At 45.4% G+C, this 13435-nt stretch overlaps 1 protein-coding gene across 1 annotated transcript in view; it reads left to right on the top strand.

The window, feature by feature from the left end:
- LOC119373458 (zinc finger CCCH domain-containing protein 18) overlaps positions 1–13435 on the top strand; it is a gene marked incomplete at its 3' end in the record, with an annotated part of 102774 nt that overhangs the window by 19789 nt on the left and 69550 nt on the right. The window contains 2 exon segments of the mRNA XM_037643491.2: positions 1596–1860; positions 3391–3554. Of these exon segments, the coding sequence (XP_037499419.1) occupies positions 1734–1860; positions 3391–3554 (291 nt within the window).

Genomic DNA, 13435 nt, shown 5'->3' with positions numbered 1-13435 from the left:
CTTTGAATTGAATGATAGCTGTGCTTCTGCCACACACGTCTTTACTTTCTTTAGGACATAATTAGGCCGCGAATTAGAAGAGACACACAAAGGGAGAAACACGATGACAGGACGATCGCGTTCCTCCCTTTGTGTGTGTCTTCTGATTCACGGCCTAATTGTGTCCTTAAGTAAATACCAACTAGGCCAACAAACAGTCTTGTTAAAACGTATTTACTCTCTTTGTGAATGTTAAGATTGGCAGAAATGCTTGTTTTTTAAGTGTAATATTTTAATCTATTCATCAAGAGAGTTCATCCATAGTCACAGTCTTATGCAGTGAATGCAGATGAAGCTTGTGGGCATCTAATTGGTCATATTTGATTACATACAGAGCTGTCGTAGTAGTACAGTGGTTTACAGTGCTTGACTGCTGATCTGAAAGCCGTGGGTTTGATACCTGGCACGGCGGTTGCATTTCAGTGGAGGCGAAATGCTAGATGCCCGTGTGCTTGCATTTAGGTGCGTGTTAAAGAACCACAGGTGGTGTAAAATTTCCAGAGCCCTCCACTACAGTGTGCCACATAATCATATTGAATGAAAGGAGGGAATTTAAGGGCTCGTTTTTCTTTGTTAGACACAACCTTAAAGGGGCCCTGCAACAATTCAAGTAACCATTGAATGGCTTCATTAAAGTAGTTTATTGCCTCACAAATCGACCACCGCAAAAATTTTTAGAATCTGTCGAGTACAAGCGGAGTTAGAGATTCTCTTTGTCACACGCTGTAATTGCTTTCTTTCTTCTCTCGTCCCTACGAGTACTCTGGAAGCTAAGCAGAAAGGAGTCGCATGGGGGAAAGAAGCTACATCACACGCTCATTATGACCTTGAGCACTTTTTCTTTTTTTCCTTCGAACGCGCAGCTTACTTTCACTCAGTGTGATCGCGAGTGCGCGCATGGAGGCACATGACGACCTCCTGCGGCGGCCATGGTAACTAATGCAGCCCACGATGCTTAAGTCAGCCAATGGCCGTGAATTTGGGCATATGGCATCATTCATAAAAAGAAGAGGGAACAATTTCTAGCTGATTCTGAGAATTAATTGTAAATTCCAGGCCACGTGCCGCGCTATAATGTTTGGCTCGCGTGTTCTCAGGAGCCTCGACTGCTGATCGGCAGCGTTTTCTGACCATGCTGAAAAAGTGTTGCAGGGCCCCTTTAATGAAAACCAACAGTCATTGAAGCTAAGGAAGGTATAGGGGACTTTATTTTAGTCTTTTCTGTATTGTAGCTTTGTAGTCTTTTTAACTAAATGCAGTTAAAAAGCCTGCAAGTAACTTCCCCTTTAGCTTCCTTGGCTTCATTGTCTGTTCGTTTTCACTAAGGCTGTGCATTATCATATTGTGGTTTTGGCATGTAAAACATTAGATTATTATTATTATTATTATTATTATTATTATTATTATTATTATTATTATTATTATTATTATTATATTTGATTACACTTGTGATCATGTGGAACTGGCATAGGTAGTGTAGCCTCTCTGCAACTTTTTGCTAGCATTGGATTTTATGTCATGCATAAGAAAGCTCATGTGTATGATAATCCTTGCAGCCCCACTGAAGGCGTGGAGCATCTGGGGGTACAGCTCAGACACTCAGGCTCTTTGCTTGGGTGCCGAATAACAGCAAGATTGAAGAGGATAGTGAGGCCACACTAGGGTTTGAGTGCCCTTGAGCAAGTGGAAGTAGCATGGCATCCATTGAGGAGCACCAGGAACTTGCAGTTGGCAGCAGTGGTGCAAGTGATTGTGAGGGCTCTGCTACTGGGAGCTTAGCTGGACCACAGTCACCTGAAGCTCCAGAGAGTGTGCTTGAAGGTAGGATTGGTTTATGTTGTCTGTCGTGACATATCTCAAGGTCATGAGTTATAAAGCTTTAAATGTAACCTGCAGTGGTAGCTTAGTGGCTAAGGTGTTGGACTGCTAAGTTCAAGGATGTGGGTTTGGTTCCTGACGATGGCAGCCACATTTTGATAAGGTAAATAGAAACGAGAAAAACACCTGTGTGCTTAAATTTAGGCGCACATTAAAGAACTCCAGGTGGTCAAAATTAATCTGGAGCTTCGCACTGCAGCATGCCTCATAATAATAATATCATAGTTTTTTTTCATGTAAAGCCATATGAATTAATATTATTCATCAGCGCACTTAGTTGGTTCTGCATGTCGATGATGTGGATGCGCTTTGAAGATGTGTACAAAGAGACGGGACACACGCATCGGGACATTGAATGGGGTGGGTGCGTGTGTGTCCCATCTCTTCTTTGTTTGCATTTTCAAAGCGCATCCAAATCGTTAATATTATTGTTCAGCTTTAAATGGGATGTAAAGTAACACCTCGGTAAATCGGAGTTGTAAAAACCGGAGGAAATTTCAAGTTAAGCAAAGCTGTGGAAATTGCTGTGAAAAGTCATTTTTCTTCTGAAAGAGAGAGAAAAATACTTTACTAAGCTGAGAGAGCCCAGGTTTGGGCCAGCCAGGTCTATATAGAGTGATCGAAAAGGAAGGTAGGGGTTTAGTCCGGCTCCAAGTCAAGGAGCCTTATATGAGCGCCCTCATAGCCCTCAGGGCGTCGAGAGAGGAGTTCATCATCCACTCCTCAAGAGTAGCAGGGTGAGAGTTGATGAGTAGTTGAGCGAGGCTAGACTGCATTGCAGCGTAGCTCCCTGGATACATTCATAATAAATGAGGGCTGTCCGGGAAGCAATGACAGAATGTGCAGATGGGAGTGTCAGTCTTGCCAGAGATGTAGGGCTGTATGTGGGGTGATGGTAGTGAGTATGTCTGTGGCTTCCTAATGAAGACTGCCTTGCTTGCGGCAGGACATTGAAGGGGGTGGGTGCGGGTATGCAGCGCAATTTTTGGATAGTTTGCTCAAATGTTCTCTATGATTGAGCATGGCGAGGTTGGGGAGTTCTGCGTTACGTGGTCTAGCCAATTCAGGCGTAAAAGTCAGTTCTTGTATTTGGTCTAAAACATGTTGCCTCCTGGGGTTATTCAGGGATTGAAGAGATCTTGCATGACTCAGCACTGGGCAGGTTGAAGTGTATGGCTGACAGAGTTTAGGAAAGTGTGCAGCAAACATAGCAAGTCAGAAACTACAGGCTGTACACACAGATGTGTCCATTGCAGAGTCGCATGATGTTGCAAAGAACATTGTTGCCCAAGAATACTTCCCCTATAACATGCCAGGCACTCCCATTTTTTTTTTCACTGCTCCATGTATTATGTCCGATGTCCTTGTGTGATACTGTTATGGCATGTTTAAATGGCAAGCCATGGTTATACACTTGATATTGCCTTGTTGTGTCCCCGTCTGCTTTACTTATGAGGTTGTGTTGTAATGCAGAGGGGGAAGCGGTGGCTGAGAGAAAGAGCGAGGAACCAGCAGTGCAGGAAGCTGAACCTGTTACTGTTGCACCAATCCACTCTCCTGGGGGCTGCAATGAGGGGGTTGTTGAGAGTGAGGAAGAGGGCGCTGTTCATAGCCCAGAGCCTGCACCACAACAGCACGTGAGTCCTACTATAATAATCAAGCTCCAGTTTAATATGTGGGAAAAAATTGGCTTTAATTTAAACACATGTACGCATCATCACTTGTGTGCACGTTAAAAAACCAAAATTAGCGGAAATTGACCTGTGGCCCTCACCACGATGCCTCACATTGGTGAGAAGCTATGTGTCATGTTAAATGTCACAATTAAAAATAGCGAATGCTTTGAATGGATAAAGTCTCAGTTCTGAGCTTGGCTTGAAAAAGTATTGCCTTTTGACAGTCATGTCCCTTTACTGCAGAGCCCTGTAATAGATGAAGTAGCGTTGCAGTTTCATAGTGGGTTATAAGCTCTCCTCTTTCCACATCATTAGCTGTTGTCACCTACAGTTGAACCTGCATATATCGAACAGTCGTAAAATCCCCTTTCATATATATGCGATATCTAGAATATTTTACGTATCGAATTACATTTATATAGAACATTTTGCGATCCCCTTCGGATTCGCTATATCTGGGTTCAACTGTATCGCCACTTTTCCATTGGCTGAAGTGGCATTTGTGGTACAATCCAGGGAGTCTGTGCACCGATATAGTCACTGGACTTATCGTATTTACTCGATTCTACCGCGCCCTCGATTGTAACGCGCACCCGTTTTCCGCGACCAAGAAAAAAAAAAAGTACAGTCGAACTCCGCTACAACGAACTCCGCTTCAATGAAATTTCCGGTACAACGAAAAATTCTCGGTTCCCCGTCAACAGTCCATAGGAGTCAATGCATAAATATGCTCGCCACAACGAACACGTTTTCTGCTGCCGTTCCGCTTCAACGAAATTTGACGATGCCATTCGGGCTCAAAAATTTAATTTACCGTGCAATAAACACAATCTCGGACATTTTGATGCATTTTAGAACATAAAAATACGAATTCAAAGTCTGAATCGCGTGTTGGAACCACCAGAAACCGCCGCTGTTGACTGAGCATGGGGGCCGCCATTGCTTGATAGCGACGGCGATCAGACTGCCCTGCTTTCGCAACTGGCTTGAGTTGCTTCTGAGTCGCAGACAATCCGAAGCCAAAGCTCAATTGTCGACACTGGGGTGCAATCGCGAAACGATAGCTTATCCGACGGCTTTCCAATACTTTTCGTGCTTTTCGCGCTTTGCTAGAGGTCAGAGCGACGGTACATCCGACATCCGCCACAACCGCGTTATCGACGCGAGCAGCCGTGGGGTGCAGTCGCGGTATGGTGCCTTTTCGAATGCCAATGCTTTTCGTGCTTTTCGCGCTTGGCCAGTGCGACCGGTGGTCGGAGCAACAATTCGTCCGCGTTATCAACTGGATCAGCCAGCCGCGAGTGGTGGATAAGAATAGCATAGAATAAGGCGTACGTCATCGCTCCGCGATAGCACGCCTGCATGTCGCCGTTGTCGGCGAATAGCCAGTGTTAGCGTGTTGGTGCAACTGTGCTGTTCGTGTTGCGCGCCCGTGCTTGTTTGATTCGTTCGCGGAAGCCGTTGTTTCTGTGTGCTTTTCAACGTGGCGTCGCTATGCATATATGAGAATCGCGTCGTAACGCTGCTGGGGACGCAAAGGAAGCAGCAAACACTTTTTGAATATTGGAAATAAAAGTTTCACTGTTCTACTAGCTCAGGTCAGTCATATTTTTTTCGATTTCACTACAACGAAATGTTCGCTTCAAGGAACATTTTTCCGAGCACCGTCAATTTCGTTGTAGCGGGGTTTGACTGTAATACATCGATTGTAACGCGCACCCATTTTTCGTGAGAGAAAAGAACAAAAAAAAGTCCGTAGGAGTCAAACTTCGCACATTCAGAAGAACATGTATTTGGGTTTTAAAGAACTAAAATTTCAAAAAAGTAAAACACAAAGTCAAAAAGCGGGCCTTGCCGCTAAAACTGTCACCACTACGGCGCCGAGACGAGTCGCGTAATGGATCAGTCCTCGTCGCTGTCAGACAACTCCCTGTCGCTGTCAACGCTCTTCGATTTCGGGAAACCGGCCCTGCTTTGGTCCACTGAAATCTTTTCGTGAAGCTTTGGTGTAAAAAATCTTCTGCCTCTGTTTGCGCCAGTCTCGCACGCACGTTTCGGGAACTCCGAACGACCGCGATGCGGCCCGATTGCCGTCCGTCTCTCGGCACATGTAATAACTATTCTTTTAAATGCGGCATCGTGGTACACTCGTCGAGTATTTGGAGTCGGCACTTCCATGCCGTCGATGCGAACGCAGAACGGGATGACAAGCTCCTCAGCACACGTACGAACTGAAAAAATGTAAAAATGGCAGAAATCGTAGGAGGCGGCCATTTTGAAATGTCGATGGCAATACGATAACCGAGTTTTTTTTTTTTTTTTTTTTTTTTTTTTCGGTACTCGATTCTAACGCGCATGCGATTTTTGGACTCGTTTTTCCGGAAAAAAGGTGCGCGTTAGATTCGAGTAAATACGGTACTAAAGTCGGTGATTCCACTCCTGCGCCAACTGCGCCAAAGTGCGCCAAATCGTATTTACTGCGCCATCCTGATAATATCGACGAAAATTGCGCCAAACTGCGCCAAAGTCTCAGGTTTGGGGGCGTCTATCACCGGCAGTCGCACCGCCGGCGCGTCAGAACATGTGCAGCTTGATCTTGGGGCTGCCAAAGTCGCAACCATGGACCAAGAATTATCCCGCTGAATAAATAGCGCTTGTGCGTGCGTCCCGAGTAAGCCACAATGCCATTTAATAGAACTTTTTGTTGGGCTAGTTGGTACATGCTTACTGAAAAACCAAAAAGACGCGTACCTTCAAGGAACGCCCTTTCTTCAAGACGCCCTTTCTGTCCTGTCCTTACTTTTTTCCTTGAAGGTACGCGTCTTTTTGGTTTTTCAGTAACCACAATGCCATGCACGGTGCCGACGCAGCTTCTGTTCTCCAAGTCGGTTCTACAGCAAAATGCGCTCTCCGCAGAGGCTCGTGACGTCTAGGCCTATCGGTAGCGAGAAAGTTGCGACGGCGATTCATCGGCGGAAGTCGTCTGTATCCGAAACGCTGCTGATAGCTCGTTTCAAGCGTCGCACGGCACGTAAAGAAAGCAGTGTTCAGTAATAACTACATGCGTGCCGCTAAAATGTCTGTCACTTCTGTTTCTGGACATCGCGGAATGAAATCTGGGATCGCTAGCAGTAGATATGGAACAATATCGGATTTTCCTTGCTTCGCGTTTATGGAAGAGCACGCGAACGGTGGAAACGCGTTCACACTTTTCCTCAGATATACTTTATCCATGGATCTTCATTCGGAAGAGCTTTTTCGTAATTGCTTATACCAGCAGGTCCGAGTTTAATCACTCTGCGGTAAATACCCCCTAAATGGCCCTGCCCTTTCGAGCTCACGTGCTAGGGTTCCAATTCGAATTTTTTGCTTGCTTTTTAAAAAGGTCATCTCATTAATAAAAGCATATATCCTGGTCGGAGCCGCCGCAAATACGCAGCTGTCAGTAGCGGGCCCATCGCTGACGGCCCACAGTGAAGCGGCTACCCCATGTTACACGTCCGCTTCTCGCTTTCGGGGGTCAATAGCTGACGGGTAAAAAAACTCAGTTTTGCTTAAGGGCGAAGCAATGAATGCGATACCAACAAATTGTATTGTTAAACGAAGTAAGGCTAGCAGCTAACTCTTTTGGATTCGATCTCGCGTAACTCAACAAAACACTGGTTTAAGGGAATATGGCCGCTCCAGGAACCGAAGCGTTTTCGTGCTCCGAGTTCTCTAAACGCGAAGTAAGTGTTGAGAGCACAGCAAGTTTACGAGCCGTCTCCTGATGCCTCGAGATAGCGCGCGCGCAAGCGACAGTGCCTTTCGAACGATGCGGTTGTCCCCCCCCTCTGCTCCCCTGCGTCCCTTAATGCTCCTTACGAAAGACGGGCGGGGCGTTTCCTCTATGTTTGATGAGCAATCGACGGCAGGCCCGCAGGCGGGAAGATGTTATCTCATACGCTCTCCGTGTGACGGAGACAGACGGCCGGCTAGTTAAATCTCCGCTTGAGTCGCGTTCGTCACCAGCGCTCGCGAGCTTTTACCCGCAGCTAGAATGCGCGTGGTGATGTTATTAATATGGACTTTATACGGAAAATTATGGCAACAGCGACGGTAAAAATCCGCCTAGAGTGTCCATATAATTGCTATCACAATAAAAATTAAAAAAAATTGAGGAGCTGTGAAGTGGATGATAACCGAAGCCGTTTCGCGCATGGCACAAAGGTGACATGGTGCAGGACAGTTTGGTATGTAAGGCCAGGTTGTTAACGGCCAGGTTGTTAACTTTCAATACGCAATAATAATGCGAAAGCCTTAGATGCTTTATCAAACACAAAAATTGACCGTCGGCGGCGTTCGATTGATGTAAAATATAATCATGTGATGTCGTCATCATCACGTCATACATCGTCAAAACTTGCGACGCCAACATGGCGTCATATATCGTGATGTCACGTGATGATGTAATCACATGACATCGTCGCTTTACACTGCTTCTGTGATCGGTGCACCGATCAAGGAGGTAGTGCAAAACCATGTGAGGTGCAGAAAGCTTGCAGAGAGGGAGGGGGAGGACCAACCCATCGATCGAGAAGAAAAAGAACCTGGCTTTCGCCTTGGAGTTTTCTTAGGGGAATGCATTAGGGACAGTGTGGCTCTTTGGCATTGAGGCACTGCTGTACATCACAGAGTTTGTCTACCACGTCTTCTGATAACCACATAGATGTATTTAGAGTTTTATTTCATAAATTGCAATTTTATTTATCCGGTATTCTGTTTATTTGCTAGTGTCGAAAATAATCGCCGAAGAGGTTAATCCAGAACACTCAACTGCATGAGTCCTTATTTTTTGCAGGTTATGGTTGGGTTTCGCATTTACCTACGCGTATGCGTTCCGCATAGGAATGGCCGACACCGCATCTTGTGACCACTGCGGAAGTGATGAAACGATTGAGCATATTCTGTGCGACTGTCCACAGTACTGTTCGCAAAGACAGTGGCTTTGCAACGCGCTTGATAAACTGGACGACCGAACTCTTTCGGAAGAAAGAATCCTGCGCCACCGACAGGACTTAACGTCACAGAAGAAGGGTGTGCAGGCGCTAATGCGCTTTCTGCGTTCAACCGGTCTATCGCAACGGCTCTGATAGGACGTCCTGCATGTGTGTGCATGTGTGCATTTTTTGCTTTGTTTTTATTTTATCTTTTTCTCTCTGTCCTCTTTCCGACCCCTATATCCCCACCCCTGCGCAGGGTAGCAAACCGGTCACTCGCACCAGGTTAACCTCCCTGCCTCTTCCTTTTAATCTATTTCTCTCTCTCTATTTTTTCATTAGCGAGTGAAGTATGGAGTTCTCCTGAGATGATTTTTTTCGTGACAATTGCAATGATTCCAAATATTTCTAGCCTTCATAAGAGCCCCATAATAATTTTCAGGTGCTTGAATGCAATATGTTTCTGTAGTGCACTCCAGGATGTAAAATTTGCTGCTCCAGAGTGCTCCCAGATGCAAAATTATGTGCTCCAAAGTGCTCCAAGATGAAAATTTTTCCTGCTCCAAAGTGCTCCAAAACGAAAATTTTGCTGCTCCTAAAATTGCTCCAAATCAGAAGTCCTCGGTAGCATCACTGTAAAGTGCTCAATCGTCATTGTCAAGCCAGCCCTCTTGATCAACTTTCATGCCCAGGCCCTGCTGGCCTTGAAACGCGTCCTTGGCATTCTCGTTTCTGAGGCAAAGACACTGGCTTTTTGCATGACAGTAGGCAGCTTTAGAGTAGTGTATGCAAAGTGACACATTGGAACAGCAGTGGCACTTCGCTTTTTTTCTTCAAAGTATGCCTGTGGCCGGTGAGCGAGTGTAATGTTGTAACCATGCCAAAGAGTCAAGTTACTCATTTGCTTCACCATTACTGGCAGTACTAGTTTCGGTTTAGATTGTCAATCGACCCTCCAACTTCAGATCTCAAACTTAGGTAAAATAGGTCGACCTACAATCATGTGAATATGGTAGTCCTAGCTTGGTGGCAGGTCGTAGGGACTAGCAAAGATAATGGCTTCTGAAACGTAGAAGACAAAACAACAGGCAGGAAACTTTTCGCAAGCACGTAAATGGCAGCATCCAGTGGAACAGATTAAGGGGAGACGTAGGTCTTGAAAAGTGTGTTTTTAATAATTGGGTGAACAGAATGAAATTTAATACACTTATTCAGTTTTTTCTGCAGATTCCAAATCTGTGAGTAGATTTTTCATAGCTGCATTAGAACAAAAGATATGCTGTTTCAACAACGTTTTCTAGCACATTTCTTAGGGGGATTTTTGGCAACTTCTTTTCGTCAAACACAAAAGCAAAGTATGTGGCAAGAATGCCAGAAAGCTGATCTAGCCGATGATGCAATTTATTTTCTTATAATATTGCTTACCAAATGATAACTCTCAATAATCATAAAGTGTATGAAGCAAAAATTTTTCACTCATATTTGCGTGCATTTATTTCGCATTCAAAGTTTGATGAAAACAATAAAATTAGCATCATCGGCTAGACGAACTCTCTGGCAGTCTTGCCACATACTTTGTTCTTGTGTTTGACAAAGCAAAGCTGCCAAAAAGTACCGTAAGAAATATGCTCTCAGAAATCTCATATCTTTTGTTCTAATGAAGATAATAAAAATCCTTAAGATTTGGAATCTGCAGAAAAATCTGAATAAGTGTACTAACTTTCATTCAGCTAACCTAAGTAATAAAAAAACTTTTTTCAAGACCCACCTCTCCCCTTAAGCAGAATGCAGTAACCTTCATTAATTAAGATGCCTAAATATTTTGCCATCTGTGGGAAAAGCTAGATACAATAAACTTCGTAGAACTATGAAAAATTGTTACAGTAAAACCTCACACCTCAATCATTAAAATTTTTTTTACAATTCAGTCTAAGCAGCAAAATCCAGCCAGGTTCCATAGAACTGCTTTTATTAAAACGCTTGTTAATTTGCATACAAATCGAGTCTTATCTTTATTGATCTGGGACAACTTTCTCGAATCTTGAAGGCTATTCTTTTGGTGGAAAACACGTGATGGCTGCCTTGTACAGTCGCAATGGAAAAAGATTGGCACAAGTGACTGGTGGTCGGAGTGGCAAGATTGCGACACGCGGCACTGTTTTTCCCCAGCACGCCAATATCGAGGGTGCCAATTAGAGCACTGCACGGGCCGATTTTTCTGGCCCGAGCCCGGCCCGGCCCGAAAACGCCATGGTCCGGCCCGCCCGAGCCTAGAGTCACTGGAAAAATTTCAGAGTATCGCATCTGTTTTCCGGGCGCCGCCGCCGACGCGATTGGCTTACTCGCATCACATGACCTCTCGCCGCCATATCCCTTCCAAGCGCTTTGGGTGCAGGCGCGTTCAGTGCAGAGCGTGGCCGGACATTTAGCAGTACCACGATCCCCAGAAGTACTTCGTCGCTTTTATAACACGTCATGCAGACAGGGGCGTAAGCAGACATCTTTTTCGCGCGGGGGGGGAGACACGGGCCCGGTGTGCCACCCCCTGGCTACGCCACTGCATGCAGATGCCAGAAGACAGTAGCTCACCATCAGTGAAACGTTTCGTGTGTGCTACTCTGGGAATCTCGTTTGCCGTGTGGGAAAAATTAATGTCAAAGAGCGCCGTTCTACGTGGCTACATAGTTGGCCTGAAAGTATTCGCCCCCCTTGAATAACACTCCTTCCTGCAGTGAACTACACTAACTTTGCTGGAAAAGATCTTATGCGACAGGATACTTCACCTCTTCGGTTCGTTATGGTCAGCAATATTGAAAACTACATACCTTTCTATTTGCTCGGCTCTTTATATCTCGACCTGTTCAACAGATTACGTATGCTATCCGAGTTATAAGCGTGTCACGCACGAGAGCGAAATCAAACATTTATTAAAATAATAACTGTTTACTGGTATACCGTGAAGGCAATTGTGGCATGATCTTTGGCATTGCACAAAACAGAAGCATGGAACTCTGTTGATAAACTTGGTATAAGACAATGTTATCAAGCGTATTTTTAAACTTGTTGCAAAAAAACGCTGTTAATGCTGCATTACACCGAGCGTACCCTTAAAATACTGTATAGTTGGTGAGAAATGGTCACAGCAAAAAAAAAAAAAAAGTCACAGTTTCGCCGCAAGGGCGAAGCAATGAATGCGATAGCAAGGAACTAATGCTATACGAAGTGAGGCTCGCCAATGGATACTCTCAGTTTGAACAGCGCTTCTGTTGCAAAGGCGGCCGAAGCAGCGAAGGAAACTAGCGTGCTTCAAGTGTCGAGCGGCGTCCCTGAGCTCGAGTGACATTCGTACGCGCCGTAACATGAGCGCGGACATCACGGTGAAAGCGTGAAACATTCCTCTACCCCGCGCCACGAGAAAAACCGCGCGAGCAGACAGCGGAAGGGCAAGCTTCTCCCATGCGCAAAATAAGAAGCGAGCGAGCTCGCCGACGATTTTTAAATGCGCCCGTCGGGCTCCTAGCGCCACCTCGCTGGTAATGAAGAAACGCTTATTATCGCCTTCTGTCTCTGAGTCCGTCCAGCGCTAAATGGTGTGTATATAACGCTCGCCGTTAGCTACGTGGAGGATCTGCGTTTCGTGGCGTAGTGCATAGCGCCGCTCGCTGCGGAGCATGAAGTCCCTGGTTCGATTCCGCGCTTCGGAAGCATTTTTCTGAGTTATTTTTCTCTGGGGCCTTTATATATATATACATACTTATACATATACAGTGCATGACGGCGGCGACGGCAAAATCCAGCCGAGACTGTCCATATAATTGCTATCGCAATAAAAAAAAGAAAACAGATCCCACGCATTGAGGGAGTCGATTTTATGCGAGCCCTAGGTCTATATACATACTGTGTTGCAGTAGCATGCGCTTTAAAAATTCCAGGATGTGCTATTTTTGATCAAAAGAACATAAAGCACCGTACCGAGGAAGTTTTAATAAGAGTGCAGTATGAAAAAAAGTGCAGCAGTGCAGAATCCGAACCCCAGCTGTTTACGCGCTGGCAACGCCAAAAAAAAAAAAACTGTTTAGTCGGAACACAGCAAAATATTTTCAACTTAATTGCAACGTTGGGAATATTAAGGAGACAAGACATAGGAAATGAAACAATTAGGTAGTGATGTCAATCATTTTTGATGGCCTATTTTCTACGTATCGTAAGATAAGATGCACCTTACCTACCGCACGCCGATTCGCCCATGCGTTCGGCTGCTGGCGTTCCAAATCAAGACGTCGCGCACAACTTCCAATTACCGTACACACACAACTTCTATTACACATATCAACCAGTTGAACAGCAAGCACGGTGCGCAAGCAAGCGATGCGTCAGCGATCAGTCGAAGGACGCAATGTTGAATCGGTTGAATGTTCTCGATATTGTTCGATAACGTTCTCGAGTGCAGTGAACCTGAACACCTCCTGCAACGCTAGCGCAAACAGTCATGATTCACCAAATGTCGAAGTAAATGGCATCTCGCACGATGTCACTGCGCTAATGCAACTATGTTTACAGATCCGGAGCTAGCGAATACGCCCGGGCCTGACACGAAAAGAGACCGATGTAGCCATCAAGAGAGTTCGCGAGCACATGGCAACATTCGCCGTACGTTTCATTAGTTACACCGCTAACCGCGCAGTCGATCCATACCTGTCGATGACTCGAAATCACTTCTAATATCCTCTTGAAGAAACACAAACACATAATGCCGTTCTGCCGAGCGTAACACGGCCCTGAGGCTAAAAGATCGGTCACTTCTCAACACACGCTAGTAACGCGTCGGACGGTCTGGAAGGGACATGGCCGCCGCCACCCAAT

Source organism: Rhipicephalus sanguineus, chromosome 1 (genome assembly GCF_013339695.2).
Source record: "Rhipicephalus sanguineus isolate Rsan-2018 chromosome 1, BIME_Rsan_1.4, whole genome shotgun sequence".
In the NCBI taxonomy this organism is placed as follows: Eukaryota; Metazoa; Arthropoda; class Arachnida; order Ixodida; family Ixodidae; genus Rhipicephalus; species Rhipicephalus sanguineus.
The sequence above is the reverse complement of the archived record's forward strand: the minus strand, read 5'-3'. Positions and strand labels throughout refer to the sequence as shown.